This window comes from Notothenia coriiceps, unplaced genomic scaffold, assembly GCF_000735185.1.
Source record: "Notothenia coriiceps isolate Sejong01 unplaced genomic scaffold, NC01 NC01_scaffold00000339, whole genome shotgun sequence".
NCBI lineage: Eukaryota > Metazoa > Chordata > Actinopteri > Perciformes > Nototheniidae > Notothenia > Notothenia coriiceps.
Genome location: NW_011333040.1, coordinates 21355643 through 21374921, shown reverse-complemented (window position 1 = coordinate 21374921; position 19279 = coordinate 21355643). Strand labels below are relative to the sequence as shown.

Sequence of the window (19279 nt, the reverse complement as noted above, 5' to 3'; positions counted from 1 at the left end):
CTGGTTCTCCTTTTCTGTTATGTGTCAAGTGAAACTTTTGTTTTATCAAAAGACCTAACTGTGTTTTAGTTTCAAACCGTTTAAGAAAAAAAGGGGCACTTGGTCATGTTTTGTTTAAAAAACAAGCCTGAAGGGAAGAAGTAGTTTCTCCTAATTGAGGCTAAATAACTGATATTCTACTTTTGAATGTTTGCGTTGTAGTTTGTTCTGTTGCTGTAGTTCTGTAGATAAAACAACGGAAGGGTCCAATCAGGATGTGGAATCGGTTGAGATTAGAGTCATGAATGCGTCACTCCAGTCTAGCGCCCAGAAAAGAACCGTGCTACCGCGAGTCAACACATAGTACATTGGTTTAAGTGTTTAGGGGTTATAGTACGTTTAATGGCAGACAAGTAGTCCTCACATCCTCAAGACTTCTCTTCTCTTTTATATTGTTAATAATATATATTATATAGCAGTCTTCCTGAGGAATGTGTGAAGAGCTTGCAGTGTGTACTGTTTGTTGATGCTCACTGACGATAGTTGCTTCTGTTTGCTCAGAAAATGGATATCAAAACATCTCGAAGAATTGCAAATTGTAGGAGCCACAGGTTGTTGCCATTTTAGCTCACTGACTACATTTTTACACCAAGGAGTCTAAAGATAGAGATGTCAGTCGAGCACTCGTCACATCACTGTCGGGTCATAATTTCTCTTTGTCCAGCAAATTGGACCAGTGCAAGGTATAGGTACAACCACAGAAAGCATCTGACATTTGCTGTGAATCATCATGGCCTCCAGGAAATGAAATCTCGCCGAATGTCAGCTAGGGTTAGCTCCTGCCCCAAAACGATAGCAGGGTATTGTTAATGTATGAATGAATGGACAGGGTAAGATATCTTAAATTCTTTCTACATCATTTCAATTGCTTACAATTGTCAATTCCCTGCCGTGGTCCTTTTTTTCACAATATATTATTATGCTATAGTATAAAACATACAGAGTAGGTCAAGCTGGCCTTCACAACTGTGATGGCAGGTTCAGAAGTGCTTAGCTTAGATGTGCTTGATAACCTGTGTGGATGTCGTTGTGATCAATTCTGGGTTAATGATGACACATGCTTTTTTCTAGAAAGGTTCATCAGTTCATCCACTGACACCATTGAGGTGAGAGTGAGGAATAAAACACGTTAAACTTATGCAGTTACAGTTACGTTCTTGATTTAAGATTAACTCAAATATATATTTTGTTTTGAATCCACAATATCAGTTACTCTTATATGAAAACTTTTCCCATTATTAGAAACAATTCTATTTTAATGTTATTTTTAATGACAGTAGTTTTTTTGTTCCTAATTTCTAAGACATTCATTTGACTTTGCTTTTAGGGCCATAGTTAATTATTTGTGTGATTTCTGTTTGTGTTGCCCTTTCCAAACAGTGACTCAAAGTAACTATAAAAACACAGACATGAAGTCAGTGTTGCATGTCAATGTTTTACAGTATTTATTTAAGTAAGATCAAACTCCTTGCCTTGCATTTGAGGGTTATGTGAAAAATACATCTTAATTATTTTTTACCCTATTGGTACAAATTAGCTGTTGAGCTAACCCTGGCACATTAACATTGATGATGCTAAATGTCACTGTTGAATAATTTGCAATGCCCCCTAAATAGATAAACAAAAATGCAGAGATTTTACAACAACTGCAGTTGTTCCCTCTCGAATTCAATGGAGGTCAATGCAATTTATTATAGCATAATGCATAAATAGGAAGGTTATTATAAAGCATAACACATTGAGAAATAGGTTTACCTAACCTTTAACTTAACACAGATTAGCTCCATCCAAATAACAATTATATTATGTTATGCTGTTCATTCCCCTCTATTCAGGCTATAATGCTTCTTTTAAGAACTTGCAAACACTTTACTTTTTGCTAAACCCAACAATATGTTAAGGCCACTGATTTAAAATGAAGCTGTTTCCCTAAAACGTATGTGTATATGTTAACTTCCTGCCTGGTTCCACACCTTTGAATGGCTGAATGTGTATTCAGTGATTCAGACAGAATAATGACCTGAAACAAAATGGTAATTCAGATTAATTATGAGGCTCTTCCCTGACCAGATGGCATGAATAAAACATTGTGATTGCATTTGATTCAAATATGGAGATCTGTGCTGTTGTGTTATCATGTATCTAATTCAGATGTGAATCTATTCAATGTTTTCATTTGGCATTTTATCTTCTCTACTTTGTTCATTATACAATATTTGTCATTTATATATTGCTTGTTCTAATGTTTTTTGCGTAAACCGCTGGCTAAATCGCTTTACTTATATTACATTTGATCAAATAACGAAAGTTCCACCGCCATATCAAGTCAAGAGAAACTTACCGAAGCCGGGCTTGTTCCTGCGTTTACTCCTCACCGTCTGGACATTATTTAAGTAACTGCTCCTGACAAGGCAATCTCTTATTCCTCTTTCTTCTGTTTTACTCGTTCCTCTTCCAAAGAGAGAAACCAAGGAATCCTGCTGGATTTGTGCGGGCATGGATAAGCTGTGCATGTATAACATGCAGCAAAAAGAAGCCTGACATCTGGAGGACAGTGATAAAGAACGAGATGGAGGGAGATATAGAGACAGAAATAGACAAGAGCATTAAAAAGTCAGATACAAGTGTCAGTGGGGAAAGAGGAAGAAGGAGAAGACAAACAAAGGGATAAAAGAAAAGCGAGAAGACGCGCTTAGGGTGTGAACTGATGAGTGTTTGTGTGAGTGTGTGTGTGTGTGTGTGTGTATATCTGACTTTGCCTTCACAGCCAGGCTAAGCTTTCTTACTGGGAGGTGGTAAGCAGGGTCAGTGTCGGCCATGACAACTCACATCGACACCACCAACCATAATCCCATAATCCTCTGCTTCACCGCTACTGCTCTTGGCCAAACAAACACCTGAGCTGTGGAGGATCACACCTGTCCTCCACCCACTCACTTCCTTCTATCCCTCCTCTGCTTCTTCATTAGTCTTCTCTTACCTCCCTCATCCTGTTACATTTAAATTACCTGTATTTTTATATTCTTTATTAATTCCCCCATTGCTTGTTTTTGTTCTCATCCCCCTCTGACTCCTCTGCTCCTTCCCAAATCTCTCTCTCCCTAATCTCTTTTCCTCCACTCTTGACTCTGTGTTGTTCTATATTGACCTTTTCTGTCAAGGACTCAGCAGCCACTAAAAACACCAAGCACCGTCTGGGTTGGTGTGACACCGCTATACATCTTACGCTTTCCTATCTTTCTTTGTACCTTCTCCTTCTTGTTCCTCCCTGATTTCCTGCCCATCTACTTGATTTTATTTTACTCTATTGCTTAACACATGATGTACAGTGGGGAAAAAAAGTATTTAGTCAGCCTTCGTAAGAAGCATTTCAAGGTCTTGGAGTGGCCTAGCCAGTCTCCAGATCTCAACCCCATAGAAAATCTTTGGAGGGAGTGGAAAGTCCGTGTTGCCCAGCGACAGCCCCAAAACATCACTGCTCTAGAGGAGATCTGCATGGAGGAATGGGCCAAAATACCAGCAACAGTGTGTGAAAACCTTGTGAAGACTTACAGAAAACGTTTGACCTCTGTCATTGCCAACAAAGGGTATATAACAAAGTATTGAGATGAACTTTTGTTATTGACCAAATACTTATTTTCCACCATAATTTGCAAATAAAGTCTTTAAAAATCAGACAATGTGATTTTCTGGATTTTTTTCTTTCTCATTTTGTCTCTCATAGTCGAGGTATACCTAGGATGGAAATTACAGGCCCCTCTCATCTTTTTAAGTGGGAGAACTAGCGCAATTGGTGGCTGACTAAATACTTTTTTCCCCCACTATGTGCCTCCTGAGCACGAGTGTTTACAGAACACTATGGAGGCTGGAACCACACCAGCACCCCGTGAGGATTTAAACGAGCGGTTACTTTGACCTGTTGGTGATTAAAAGGTCCAGATGAATTCTCGGAAATACCTCACTTGGCGATGGGTGCTCCCCCCAAGTGAGAATTTATTTTAGGATTGTGGCTATTGTCGGTTAACAGTTGATTGTAGGAAATCCTAAATGTTCAGATTGTTTGCATTTTTTTTTTTTACATTCTTCATTTGACCAATTGAACCACCCATAATGTAGTTATATCAATCAATCAATCAATGTTTATTTATATAGCCCAATATCACAAATGTTACATTTGTCTCAGTGGACTTCACAGTTTGTACAGAATATCAGTATGACAATACGACACCCTCTGTCCTTAGACCCTCACAACATTATAGTATTTTTGATACATTCTGTTATAGTTAGTCAGTGTTTTAGGAGTAGAAACGGCATGTAGCATCTGTACTTTGATGTATTGACTTGCATAGAATATGTGAGGGGTTGACTAACCAAATGGGATTTGAAATCTAATATTAAGATTTGATTGGGTTGCTTGGAGCAGGTGTGGCTGACTGATGGGAGAATGTGTGCCGAGTCATTCCTACTCCCTCCGAAATACACACAGTAGTTTACCCCAGAGAGTTTGGGTTTTTCAGACCCTATAAATCAATGTCAGACAGATATAGAGTTCCACAAAGTTTATTTTCGTAACTCTAAAATGTGAAGGATCCTAAAATGTAGGATTATTGGCGGGAGGTAGTTTACCTGCCATGGTCAACACCCAAGTGCAGGATTATGAAATGTGAGCAAATCCTGCTAACATAATATGTAATTAATAAAATATAAAAAAGCAGTTAAAGATAAAACAGGAAAACATAAGAAAGGGATTTTGCTATAAAACTAGTCCCTAATTTGAGGAGGCTGTGGCTCAGTGGGACAGTGCACTGATCTTCAGATTGGGGAAGAGCAAGTTGGACTCCCGCTGCAGTCAGTATGTCGTTGTGTCCCTGGGCGAGACACAAAGTGCTCCTGTGGGGATTGCCCACAGTACTGAATGTATGAAAGTCGCTTTGGATAAAAGCGTCTAACAAATTAAATGTAATGTAATATTTGGCATATCAATTTTGAGAAGGTATATTTTACAAATCTAGATTAGTAGGAAAATCTTTTTGAATTTTTCACGGAATTTTCTTGTCTCCCCTTAAAAGAGACCCTATTATGCTTTTTTAAGTTTTCCCTTTCCTCTAGTATTATATATATTTTTGTGCATGCACATCTCTCAGCTGTTGACCAATCACAACAGAGCCGATCAGCTAACCAATCAGAGCAGACTGGGTTCTGGTGTCAGACAGAGGGTGAAAAGCGGTAGTATGAAAAAATAAAGACCTTTTTGAACAGAAAAAATGTCAGATTGTGGAGGAACAAAATACTAATATGAACCTTACAATTAGCATAATATGTCGGTACAGAGTTTCCCAATGTATTGTTTCTCTTGGTGCTGCTGTGAGCTTTATCATTTGCAATCCGTTTACCAATCTAAATGCTCATTCTTCTATTGTGCTATCTAGATTTTCTTCATTAGATAAGTTAAAACTGAATATTAAATTGCCATTATAAGCTTGCCATACTAGCTTATGTTATTATATGCTGTTATTTGAATACTTCCGTCATGCATTTAGCTCACTATCACTCAGGCTAAACAATGTTGCAGGTTTAATGGATGACTGGGCAGCGCTTACATATTTATATGGGCTATATTTGTCATGCAGACTGGTGTACGTGCAGACAATATAGAAAAGTGTAGCTCCACCATGTCTGGCTTTTGTGCTACAAATCACATATTTATATTCTCTCTACCAGCATCATTTCTTCCTATATTCTATTCCTCACTGCATCATCTTTTTCTTCATTGTTTTTGTCTTTTTGTATTTTCCTTCCTATATTTCCACCCCGGTCCTGTATTTAGGCTCCATACCTTTCACATTCCATCTCTCTCTTTTAAGTTGCTTGTCATTTTTCCCATTAGAGCTGTCACTGCACACAAAAGCTAATAACCTGGTCAAAGAATTGCACCTGTGCTCTCGTGCTTTTTCTATAAATTCCCCTTTATTCTCCATCGCTGCTGGTCTATTCCTTCGAATTTATTCTTCCTTGTTAAAAGATTCCCTTGGTGCTTTATGTAGCCTTTTATTTTGTAGTTTGTTAAAAGTAAGACCATTCTTTTCTGCAGCAGATTCATTAAAATGTAGTTAGTATAATTTAAAATGCAATATAAAGGCTGGCAATCCTCTTTGTCATGGACTCATTCTTTTATATCAGCGTATCAACATTAATATGGCAATGATTTATTACACTTTGAAAGTCGCTTATACCATTTTGTTTATATTAGCAAGCTTCATATTATTCCCTGAGCGTGTCGGCTTTTTGATGTCTGTATGTTTGTGGAGTTCAGAGCGTTCCTCACAGCATCTGCATCCAACTAATGCTCATGGATCTTACATTTTCCAACCTTTTATTTTATTCCCACTGAGGTTTCCTGAACTCAAAAGACATGCATTGCACCAAGGGGAGTTCTGGATAAAAGCATTCACGACATGCCGAGCAGCAGGCCTTACATGGATCCTGCGTGTCTTAATGTCAGCGCTTGTGTTGCGCCTGTGTGCTCACATTTTATTTCCAGTCGTCATATACTGTACAATGTGTCCCTCCATGTGCATCAGTGCTTTTGTAGCTGTTGCATTGCACTACAGATATATTGCATTTATCTCTTTGCTCATTTTGTGCATCTGTTGGGTTTACATTGCACTTTTGCCTGTTACATATTCACACATCTACTAAGACTGACCTTGCCTGCTAATTTTCAACTACACGATTTAATGTAGCCAAAATAATCAACGTCAATGATATTATTGAAATATCTATACTTTTTTTTTTATTAAGGTACTTATAGTAATGCAATCAGTTCAAGTAATCTCAGTCTCTGCAAATCAAATGAGGTAAATCAAAATTACGAGTATGAGTGAAGGTGTGTAACTTTAACATTACAAAAGTATAGAATATAACATATGAATGTGTATTATAAACTTTATAATACTTAAAGGTGGGGTAGGTAATTTTGGAGAAACCAGCTCGAGTGCGCTAGAATTTGAAAATACACAACCGCCGGGCCGGCTAAAATGATTGGTCGTGCTTGTTACAGCGCTACGGCTTCCACAGATGAACATTTTCTATGTGTTTATTGTCAAAGCACTTAATATATTCATTGCTATCGGGATGTTAAGAGCATTCCATGGAATATAACAAAAATTGTTTCTGAAATAAATTACATACCCCACCTTTAATTTCACCCTAACATTATTACGATATTTAAAAATTCACCTCATTTTTCACATACATGTACATATGAACATAATAGTTCTTTGTCCAATATAGCTGACTCTGATTCATTGAACAGCTTTGCGTATTGCTCAAGGACACCTCAGTTTTTCCGGTCTCAAAGTTTTCATAATAAAACCGGATATATTCCCCTCACTGTCAAATGATTACACAGTGATATCTGCNGATTTTAAAAATACAGATTTCAGTATTCTGAGGCTCTGAGCCCCATTTATTTTCCTCACTGATGGTTTATTTTAAATCGTATAATGTCGGACTTTTGTTGCCATCAGTGAGGAAAATAAATGGGGCTCAGAGCCTCAGAATACTGAAATCTGTATTTTTAAAATCTTTTTTTCCTTCTTCTTTTCTAAATAACTCAACAATAACACACAATTATCCTTGTTATTATTTATTTGTTTAATTCTATAATATCGGGTTTGTCCTCACGGACGGCAAAAAGAGTCAGACATTATACGATTTAAAATAAAAACAATAATCGTGGCTTGATATTGCGTAAGAACATGTACGTAATGAACATTTTATGAACCACACAGCTTCCAGTCTTCCAAGACCCGACCGGACAAAAAGACGTGGTGCAGGCATGAGACACACTACCAATAGAAATACATTGCTTTTAAAATCGTTCTATGTGACACGAAAAAAAGGGGAAAATCGTGTTGGTGAACACGAATCAATAGATTAAATGCCGTGACTATAACACGAAATGCCGTTAGACTGGGTTGTTCCCAGACCTGGCTCATATGAAAAAAAGCTTGACACACAATAATGTTCAAATCTTTATGAAAACAAATTATAATAATGAAATCCCTGGTTTGAGAAGGTAGTGATGTCATGTCATCTTCTTGCTTAGTAAAAGTCTTGAGAATTGGTGAATAATTCTCAATCAATTAATCGTCTAAACACAAGTATATCTGTGCATAGCATGGAGAATTTGTGCTATCTTCAAAGTCAAAGGTGCAATGTACAGACTGGTTTTTAGACAAATTATTTTTTTCAGAGATGAGGCAATGAGGAAAAGGGAGCATTATTGTGATCGTATTATATTGCAATTAGGGAGGAAAAAATATAACTTTAAACACCCAGACTTTAAGTAGACTAAAACTGGATTAAAAAAAGGTTTGACCGACTAAATAAAACACTAGTGACATCTCTCAAACGACAATGTTTTATGGAAATGTTTTCACGTTGTTATCTAGTTATTCTACTCCTGCCTCTCATAAATAACCTGAGTAATTTACTCACAGCTGACGTAACGCTTTAATATAATATCGCTAAAGTTTCCCCTGGCTCCGGTGATTGTGTGGTGATTGATGCGTGGCTTCTACAGATTGTATTGAGTCCTCAGTTAGCTGGATCAGATCACAGTTTGAGGTTTCTCGGCCCCTCCTTTTCAAAGCTGCAGCAAATAGATTCCTCCTCCAAATCCATGCAAATCAAACCTGCATGGCGCTTGTTGTTTGTCAGCGTGTGTGCTTTTATTAATCTCGGTAATTTTTGCAGACATGAGAGGGGAAGCTATCGCCTTTGTGTCAGCCGGCTGAGTGCTGGAACATTGCTTATTGGTTATGGTTGAATTATTCATTTGCAGCTCTGAGGTCCATGTCAATGACTGATCCACGCTAACTCCTCTTCATCAGCACAAACGCTCCTCTTGTTTTCCTGCAGCTCTGTGGATCTTGGCCGCGATCCAGCTCTGCATCTCTAAATATTTCACATATCTGCTGATGAATGGATCCCTGCGCTGTAGAAACATATCCCTGTGTCACTATGATGCATGTTTATGTGAAATTGATCATCTCCTACTGAGGCAATTTATTCTCAACAGTCGCATGTATCTAGAGGTGTACAAGCTCCTGACGAGGGGAAACTGTCGTCGGATGTGAGAGAAAACTCTGTTCCTTCCTCTTCATACGCCCTGGTCTCTCCTGACAGCTAATATGGTGTCTTGGGATTAAAATGCTAAATTCTCTTTTTTATCACTCTAAACTTTAGCTCTTTCTTCATTCTTATAATATTTGGTGCAATCTCAGGGTTATCACGCCTCCATTGGACTCCTTTGTTTACTTCGGGAATATAGTGACAACACTTTGAAACACTCACGCTTCTATTGGCTAGCGTTGCAACAATTGGTATGTGATGGCCTAAGGTGCGGGGCAATTCTAAGTGGTTGATCGATCACAATAGAACCGGCCAGCTGACAAATCAGAGCAGACTGGGCTCTGGTTTCAGACCGAGGGTGAAAAGAGGTTCTGCAGCACAGGCAGTATGAGAAAGCTAAATAACTTTTGAAACATTAAAACATGGAAACAAGTCACAGCAGACGCACAAAATACTAATATCAGCCTGAAAATCAGCAGCATAAGGCCCCTTTAAACTAAATTGGCTGTATTTTTACAGGTTGTCGTGTAAACTGAGACTTGTGGTCCTTGGTGGAGGCATACTGTATAAGATGATATTATCAGTTTAAAGCCACGAACACAATAATTGAATTTTCAGGTTGTGACATTTGTCAAATCAGGACTTTCTCACATAAAATCTGTCATTGATAAGAACAAGCATCAGTTTTTATTTTGCATATTGTCGCAGTGTTTTAGAAGGAAAACAATACTTTAAAAAATGAATTCAAGATGTACCCTAAAAGAAATGGAGGTAATGATGAGCTTAAATGAATACTTGCTTGATTTGTGAACTGTTACAAAATTCTACCACGGCAATATTGAGAATTATGATTGGTTTCTTAATGTATTGCAAGAATGCTTTGCAGAAAATATGTCCAGTTTTTCTTTTTCTACACCAGGGAAGTAAATATTTTTCGCTTCTGAATAGTAACTTTTGTACTGTTTTCTTATGGACCAAACAAGTCAATAATATTTGTTCCAATAATGGACGTCCATGTTTGCAGCGTCCTGAGAGTAGACGAGGAGCTTTATTTCCACATGTTGACTGAACTGAAGGCCTTTAAAGCCACCAATGATAACGCCAAATGAAAAGTAATAGCCTGCGAACGTATGATTCATGTCTTGATCCCTGCAGCTACATTAAACACACATCGATCCCCCCCCTCTAATCCTAATGCAAAAAATAAATACGGAGTAAATTCCCCCTGGTGGATATTCCTGCTCTCAGAGACATTGAGAGTGCGTTCAATCGATCTGTGCTTTTGGGTGTAAAATAACCTTTTGATGACCAGCGAGGAAATGCTGAAGCTTTCTCACACACCCTTATTGATTTCCCCCCCCCCTCTATCTTCTGTGTGTGCAGCACATGTGGAGCTATGAGTTTACACCACATGTAGTTGTGAGTGCATTTAAAGGTTGCCCGTTCTTTGGACAATCCTGCTGTGCTTACTCAGCTGAGCAGCCATCACTGCAGTTCACTTAGTTATTTCTTCCTGTTGCAGGTCAGGGGTGGGGAGTATGCAGCCTCAACTATGACAATAGTGAGAGCGTTTAAGAAAAAAAGGATGCAAGTGTGATTTTTGTGTGTCAGTGTGCCAGGGCTCTGCCACCTATAGAAATAGTTGGTCGAATATTTTTTTAACATATCTTTTGCCAAGGCAGCCATGGAGTTTTGTCACTTAAGGGCACTATTGGAGAAGATATGATTGTTACTTTGGTATAATGAGGACTTTGACATGACAAATGTATTCATGTACATATGGTCTGTACTTATATAGAGCTTTATCCAGTCTTTACGACCCCTCAAAGCGCTCTACATACTACATGTCATTCACCCATTCATACAGAGCAGTGTTGGCTATGCGATCGGGTTAAGTATCTGAAAGGTGACCTATCATGCAAAATGCACTTTTGTACGTCTTTTATACATGAATATGTGTCCCCGGTGTTCCAGGGAACTCACCAAGTGTCAGAAAACACAACCCTCTCTCTTTTCCTCCATACCCAAATCTCTAATAAAGGGGCTGCAACGGATCTGATACAGACTGATCCAGATTTGAACACTTCTATGACGTCACAGAAGTGGCGCTACGGCTATTGGGCCAACTCCACCAATCAGGAGGAGACAGCCACGGACATTGCCTTTCGAAAGCGCTGGAGACGCTGTAGTACATATGCCAGGCCTGTAGATGGTGCTGTTCTCACAGAATCAGCCCATGCAAAGACAGTGTTAAATTGAGAGAAATGAGGAATGGCTAAAATGCATGATCTGTTTGGTATTTTGAAAAATGAAAAGTATAAATATGCCTTATATAGGTATGGTCCTACACTATATTATTCAAATATAGCATGATGGGTCCACTTTAACATCAACATGTTGACTGCACGGGCTGGGATCGAACCCACAACCTTCTGGTTGAAAGACGAGAGCACTCCCTCGCAGCAGCCACAGCCNTTGTGAGTTGCTTCTCCAATCTGGATTGGTGTGAAATCGATAAATCTAGATGGAGACTTGTTGATTTGCTCTATATTTATGATAAGAGTGACAGCCAGTGGTAATGACTAGTCACCGCGTAGGTCTGATTTCGAAAATGATTAGGTCTGTTTCTGAAAAGAAACGGCGGCCGAAAATTACTTATTTGTAGATTTTCGTGACTTGAAAATAGGTACATAAAGAATTTTGCGACATTACATGGGAGCTCGGACAAAAAGGTCCGAGTCCGGCTTTTACTGTAGCGGTCTCTTTTACGGTTAGGTGAGGGAACAAAGTGTTCCATTTATTATTAGAGGAAAGGTTTCGGTGCTGTAGACGACTCGAACTACATCTTCCATGGTCTTATGTATATATCCTGACACAATACTTTTTTTAGTTACTTTGTGTATGTTTGTAGAGGTTGTGGGGGGACCGGCAGGTGTATGAAAATGATTATCTTTGGTGGAACTCTTCTACCTCTGTTTTCGATCTTTGCACCGGTCCGTCACAGGGGGCGGAGCTGCAGGATTTCTGCTTCACACACGTTGCATTCCGCTATTTTATTGTCATTTTCGGGCACCTTAAAGTGGACCTATCATGCTATATTTGAATAATATTGTGTAGGACCATACCTATATAAGGCATATTTATACTTTTCATTTTTCAAAATACCAAACAGATGATGCATTTTAGCCATTCCTCATTTCTCTCAATTTAACACTGCCTTTCATGCTCGGATTCAGTGAGAACAGCACCATCTGGTGGCCTGAAATATGTACTACAGCATTTCCAGCACTTTCGAACGGCAATGTCCGTGGCTGTCTCCTCCTGATTGGTGGAGTTGGCCCAATAGCCGTAGCGCAACTTCTGTGACGACATAAAAGTGTTCAAATCTGGATCAGTCTGTATCAGATCCGTTGCAGCCCCTTTTTTAGAGACTTGGGTATGGAGGAAAATAAAGAGGGTTGTGTTTTCTGACACTTGGTGAGTTCCCTGGAACACCGGGGACACATTCATGTATAAAAGACGTACAAAAGTGCATTTTGCATGATAGGTCACCTTTAAAATACTGCCAGACTGGTGAATCCATTTTGGCGAGCTTGTTTTGCCGCGCACAGAGAAAAGTGTCATGTATTTTACGTCATGTGATCGGCTCTCGCGATTGGCTCTCGCGATTGGCATTTTTAGAGAGCACCGATCGATCGGCAGAGAGTGAGTATTGGCCGATATCGATCAGCGGTTGATCGATCGGAGCATCCCTATCTTACATGATGCCGAATTTAACAAAAAAATGTAAACAATTGGTTTAAACAGCATAATAATAAGGACGACCGTCCGTTCTGTGATTCTCCAGAACATGTGTAGCATGTTATTTCGATGAGAGATGAGCAGATCGCCACTGGGCTTTCAACTAAAGACACAGCCTCTGTTTCCTCTCTGGTGAAACGATCAGCACTGCACTACGGAGGAAAGTGGCAGAAAGTCGCCTGGAGTTAAAGAGAGCGGGGCTGCGTTGCGTGCATGGCTTCCTTCTGCAGGTAACGGGGAGACGCGCCCTGGCGGCGGTCTCGTTCAGGATCCCAAAATAAAATTTGAATATTTTGCACACTTATTCCACTTATTCCTAGTGTGCCACTGGTTACGGTGCCGCGTGCCAATGCTGGCACGCGTGCCAGGGGTTGCCGACCCCTGGCCTACAGACATAAATAAACCAGCGACTGTATTCGCCATGAGACAGACAAGCTGTGTCCCAACTTCAGAGGCTGGGTCCGTCCTGAGGACCCACGCCTCCTGAGGACCCAGCCTCACAGCCTCATTTCGCAGTCCGCGGAGGACCCAAGCTGGGTCCTCCGCGGGACTGCGAAATGAGACGGGTCTACGGAGCATGTCCTTGTACGTCACCGGCANCAAGTGTCAGAAAACAAAACCCTCTCTATTTTCCTCCTTAGTCAAATCTCAAAAAAAGGGGCTGCAAAGGATCTGAAAAAAACGGATCCAGATTTCAACACTTTTGTTGAAATCTGGATCCGTTTTTTTCAGATCCTTTGCAGCCCCTTTTTTTGAGATTTGACTAAGGAGGAAAATAGAGAGGGTTTTGTTTTCTGACACTTGGTGAGTTGCCTGGAACACCGGGGACACATATTCATGTATAAAAAACCTTCAAAAAACTCACAAAAACTCACCTCTTCAATCTGGCTTTTCATGTGTGATTGTTTTTGTATTATTTGACTTTAACTTTAACTATATATTTATTTGTTGTTCCTTTCTTCTCTTTTCTTTTTTCTTCACTATTATCTGTAAAGCGTCTTTGAGCACCTGTAAAAGCGCTAATAAATTAAATCTATTATTATTATTATTATTATAAAAGACGTACAAAAGGTGCATTTTGCATGATGGGTCACCTTTAAAGTAACAAAAAGACACAATCATTGTAAACATGCTCGTCTTTCTATCCGAGCCTCTGAATAGACTTCCATTAGGACGCACTACAATGAAAAGTTGAACAAAACTATCAATGTGTGCCATATCAAGCCAATATATTGTTGTTATCAAGCAAACACACGCTTTCTAGGCCCAAACTAAAGTCCAATACATCAACAATATGAGTAAGTACACATCACTGTCCAAACACTTTCCTTTTGTCTGGCAGATGGAATAACCAAACAGCTTCAGAATGGCTGTGGGCTGCTTTGTGAATCAGTTAGAAGTCCGCTGTAGGGGTGCAACAACTAATCGACTTAATCGATTACCAAATTAGTTGCCAACTAATTCAGTCGTCGATTCGTTGGTGACGTCTTCACGTGTGTTTTACGCGCCGTTAAGCTCCAACGTTATTGGTCTTTTTATCGGTAGGCTACTGGAGACATTTAAAAAATATACTGTATATGTCATGTATTATTGCTACAAAAACATTATATCGCAGTCTTAGTGTTGCCAACTCGTATCTAATATGCAAAAAGAAAAACAAATGCGTCTATGATGTATTTTCGATCAGACAAGATCTCTCTCCCCCGTCTGTGTGCGAGGGGGCGGGGCAGTTTACACACAGGCAGCTGCTACATGCATGCAACACACTGCGGAGATGGCGGAGAGAACGCGCTCCGAGGTGTGGTTAAACTTTACCCGTCTCGATGTGGACAATGCTCGTTGCCAAAAATGCAAAAAGAGTTTAGCATGTAAGGGCGGTAACACGAGCAATTTGTCTAAACATTTAGCAAAAGTGCACCACATTCAGACGGAGGAATGCACCGGGTTCGACTGTCTTTCTAGTAGCTCTGTAGCCCCATCCACGAGTAACGTTTCCACGTCAGGTGTTATTTATGCTAGCAGCAACACACGGAGTTAACTCAATTATACAAACATGGGTTAATGATTAGAGGTAACTGAGTTATTTATTTTGTTAAAGTTTCAGCTATTCTGTTTACAGTTCTGTCATCACATTATTTAAAACATTGTTGTTTCTTTTGATGTGAAATATTATTTATTTAATTTAAATAAAAAGCAATGTTAATTTTGTTCACAATTTGTTTAGTTAATTTAATAATAAGTATATGTATTTTTGAATCAAGTATTCATCTTTATTGTCTTCATTGTTAGTTTCCACATGCCTAAAACAACCTCAAGCTAAATCTAAAAGTTGATGGCTAAATAAGAGCGTTTGAGAAATTGTGCAAGGCATACAGTAATAGTCAGAATAGTCGATTAATCGCTTCATTAATCGATAGATTCATCGATTATCAAATTAGTCGTTTGTTGCAGCCCTAGTCCGCTGTCTCACTCACCTTCCTGTGTGATGCAGATGGAGCCGCTGCCCATGCCCACCCTCAGCCCGTCCACTCCTGCATCGATCAGGTTCTTAGTCTGAGCTGCAGTCACCACTGCAGCAGAGAGGGGAGGGCAGAGTTGGTTTGTGCATCTCTAGGTATACTCAAAGCAAACACTAATCTCTGGCATTAACAGAAACACCCTTGCCGATTGCTAGGTAAAGAAAAGTGTAGTTACCATTGCCTCCAATGACTTGCAGGTGAGGATACTTCTCTTTGATATACTTGATCATGTTGATCTGATAGATTGAGTTGCCCTGAGAGGAGTCCTAGAGGCACACACAGAACAAATGATATTTGTATTCACAGAGCACAGTTACATTGAATGCACTTACTTTATACATTTCAAAGCTTTTAGAAAGCCGGAAAGCTTAATGAAATGTAATGAATCCAGAACACATTACCGACATGCCATTACATGGGTTTAGAGATCGAGACCTTGTCTGTCGTGCACTTTAATGCCACAGGGAATGGGCACTGCACTGCTGCCATAATGAGTTAACCCAGTTCATCTATTACAAATCTGTAAAAGAGCACACTTGGAGTCCGTTCACCGCCAACCAATGCTTTCTCAGTGATAAAGCTCCCAAATCGGCACCAAAGAGTCTGAGATTGATTCCAGTAGAGAAGTGCAGCCCAGTTTGTGCTCAGTCCCTAAATCAGATGAATTCCCTCTGGTCTTCACCTCTCATTTCTAAACTAAATGTCTCCTCACCAGAACAACCACGTCCACGCCGCTCTGCACCAGCAGGTCCAGCCGGTACTTGTCGTCGTTGTGGGTGCCGATGGCAGCGCCACACAGCAGCTGTTTGCGTGAGTCTTTAGAGGCCAGAGGGAAATCTCTGTTCTTCTTCAGGTCTGTGCGTGCGATGATGGACACCAGGGACCCCTCCTCATTCACTATAGGCAGCTTACCTGCAGGAGGAACCAGGGGGGTTAAATAGGTCACATGTTCACACCAGGATGCAAGTTCATTTGGTTTATGTCATATTCTTAACTGCAATGGAAACTGAAATCATGCACGTTGTGAATAATAAACTACATGCTCACCTTTCTTACTCCTCTGGAGGATTTCATTCGCTTCTTTCAGTGTAACTCCAGCGGGGGCGACTACTAGGTCCTCTCGCTTCGTCATCACCTGACAAGGGATTTACACACAGGGTATGAATAAAGGATGTATCCAAACTCAATTTTTCAGAGGATGTTGAAGTGGTTAGTATTTTTGGGGGATATCTGTAATTTAAGATGTGACACGTTAACTGTAAATTAAAGATCTTAACATAATAAAAGTCATGAACAGGAATTCAGGCATTGTTCTTGTCTATGTAAATCCATGACCGATGTCACAGCACAAAATAACCAAAACTTGTCCTACATTTTGAAAGCGTTTAGTTGGCTTTCATAATATATGACCAAAGAATTGCATAAAAGCACACCTTTGTTATTATTAAAACAGCAAAAATCATGGAACCGGTGTGGTTTTTATACCTAAAAAAGAAAATATATCCACATAAAAAGAAAACGTCTATATTCATAATTTGTAATAGACTTACACACTTAGAACTACTCGATTATGTGTCTAATCTACAGTTATAAACAGAACTATCTGATGTGGTCCTGGTTGCTATTAACATCCATTATGTATGCATTTGTATACACACATACTACACATACGTGTTAAAGAGCCTGTGACCCGAGTTTCCCCCATCATCCAAACCCATCAATTTGAGTAAATATTGTCGCCTTGAAAACCGTTACTGAACTGATTGAAGGAAAGGGGGAAGAGGCGCGATACTCGTCCCGAAGAGAGTGCCGGGGCACCCACTACTCGCGGGTCGCTTCGCCGTGCAAGCCCCTTGGCACAAGGTCCGGTTCCGAAGACGAGTGCGAAACACCTTAGAGTAAAGTGTCTGTGGCCTTTACCCGCCGTTCGACCACCCGTAGTAAGAGAGGTCTCTGTAGCTGAAGGACTTCCTCCTTCCTGGTGTTGGACGGCGTGACTCCGTGCAAATTCTGGTACCCTCAGTAATCTGTAAAAATTATGACACACCCCAATCACATGCAAAAAACTCCTTGACTTTTTCAGGTTCTCACATACTTTAAACAATATAAAAGTTACTCTTTGTCCTCCTTAATAGGTTAAAAAAATTAAATTCAGGCTCAGACTTAACTAAGATTAAACACGCCGTGAGCATTATGTTGACCTCACTTTTGAACCTTGTGTTTAATGATCATTTCACTGTGTAAAGTTACAAACATTAGAATTCCACATTCACCATAGTGTTTATAAAGATTTCTAAGATTAGAATAGATTATTGCCGTTATCAATTTTATTATTAATATACCAACCGTTTTTTGTATTTACAATACGAAGTAAAAAACACAACGTTAAAAGGAGAAAACATAGACGGTGATGTATACCGAAATTTCCGACACTCGGAGGGTGTTGTTGACAAAACCGTTCACTTTTATAACCCGGATGATCAAAGTAGAGCTGGAGTAAAATTTCTTCCAACGCTATGGGCAAGGGGCTAATTTAAAGGTTTATTAAAAAGCTTGTAGCGCCCCCTTTAGAGGAGCTGAGGTAAAACCCACCTTCGGCCTCAACTCAGTTACGCCCTACGAAGAACACGCCGCTCTTCTCCGGTTTGTAGCCTGTTTCACACAACAGTACGCATCTGTACCACTTAATGCTTCAAATCCGGAAACAAATCCGGTGAATTATTGCAAAAATTACCTCAACTGATTGTCATAAAATTAAAGTACAGTTAAGGCCGCCTTGGTATTTGTATTTACTTAGCCCAACTTCTCCTAACTAAATTTTTAATCCTAATTTTAACCAATCCACCTCTCGACCGGGACTTAAAGGAGGCCAGCTACAACTTTATTTTTGTTTAACCTAAAAAACATCAACATTGAGTTACCATACTTTGGATGGAATAATCACGAAAGACAGGGGTTAACCCGCTTGTATACTATGTAATTTACTAGCACGTCCTCTTCACTAAATTTTTAGCAAACAAACTCGGCAGACCGTAAGGACACTTTTTGTGTTTTGCTACGAAAAACATAAGATTGTACCCTAATTGCACACAAAAAAAAAAAATGGGGTAAAACCCACCTCCTTTTTTAATTACCTATTTACGTGCCCATAATAAGGAAGGTGAGGGCAACCCTGTGAATCCAAGGGGCAAAGGGCGTCGCTTCCGAGGGGGTATCTGTCAATGGCACCTGACCCGACAACCGTCACCGCCCTGACCGGTAGCCCTGCTTAGGCTACCCGCCATGGCTTTTCACCGGCCAGGCCTATTCAGTGATCGTGTAAGGGGTGAGGGGGGGCACCTGGTATATAAGATCGCACAAAATGGCTTCGACCCGGCCAGCCTCTCAAAGGGCCCCACTGAAAATCAGGGTCCAGGGGTGGTGACCGACAGGCTATGGCCATACTATGGGTTATAACTGCGTCGGATGAAGGATTGCAGATTTGTCTATGTTTGTATTGCCTAGGGAAGTCGGAGATACTCGAGAGTCTGTGCAAGTTTAATTTTGACAGTAGCGAAGAACCCGAACGACGACCACCACCCGTGCACTAGGGTCGTAGACGTACATTGGTACGTCTACGTACACCACCCCCCCCCCCCCCCCTTAGGACTGCACATTCGAACCCTCGCGATAGACACGGGGCGGTTACTGGCAGTGGTGTAATAAACCGCCCAAACTTTTAGGGCCCTTCTAGGCGTCTATACCAAGTTGTAACTTCCCGGTCTAATACCAAATAGTTTCAC

At 40.1% G+C, this 19279-nt stretch overlaps 1 protein-coding gene across 1 annotated transcript in view; it reads right to left on the bottom strand.

The window, feature by feature from the left end:
* Window positions 1–15442: 15442 nt before the first annotated feature.
* LOC104948757 (inosine-5'-monophosphate dehydrogenase 2) overlaps window positions 15443–19279 on the bottom strand; it is a 24965-nt gene continuing 21128 nt past the window's right edge. The window contains exons 6-9 of the mRNA XM_010774989.1: window positions 16545–16632; window positions 16210–16409; window positions 15673–15763; window positions 15443–15548 (exon numbers count right to left, since the gene is read on the bottom strand). Coding sequence (XP_010773291.1) covers window positions 15445–15548; window positions 15673–15763; window positions 16210–16409; window positions 16545–16632 — 483 coding nt within the window. The 3' untranslated portion in view covers window positions 15443–15444. The remainder of the gene's footprint in view (window positions 15549–15672; window positions 15764–16209; window positions 16410–16544; window positions 16633–19279) is intronic.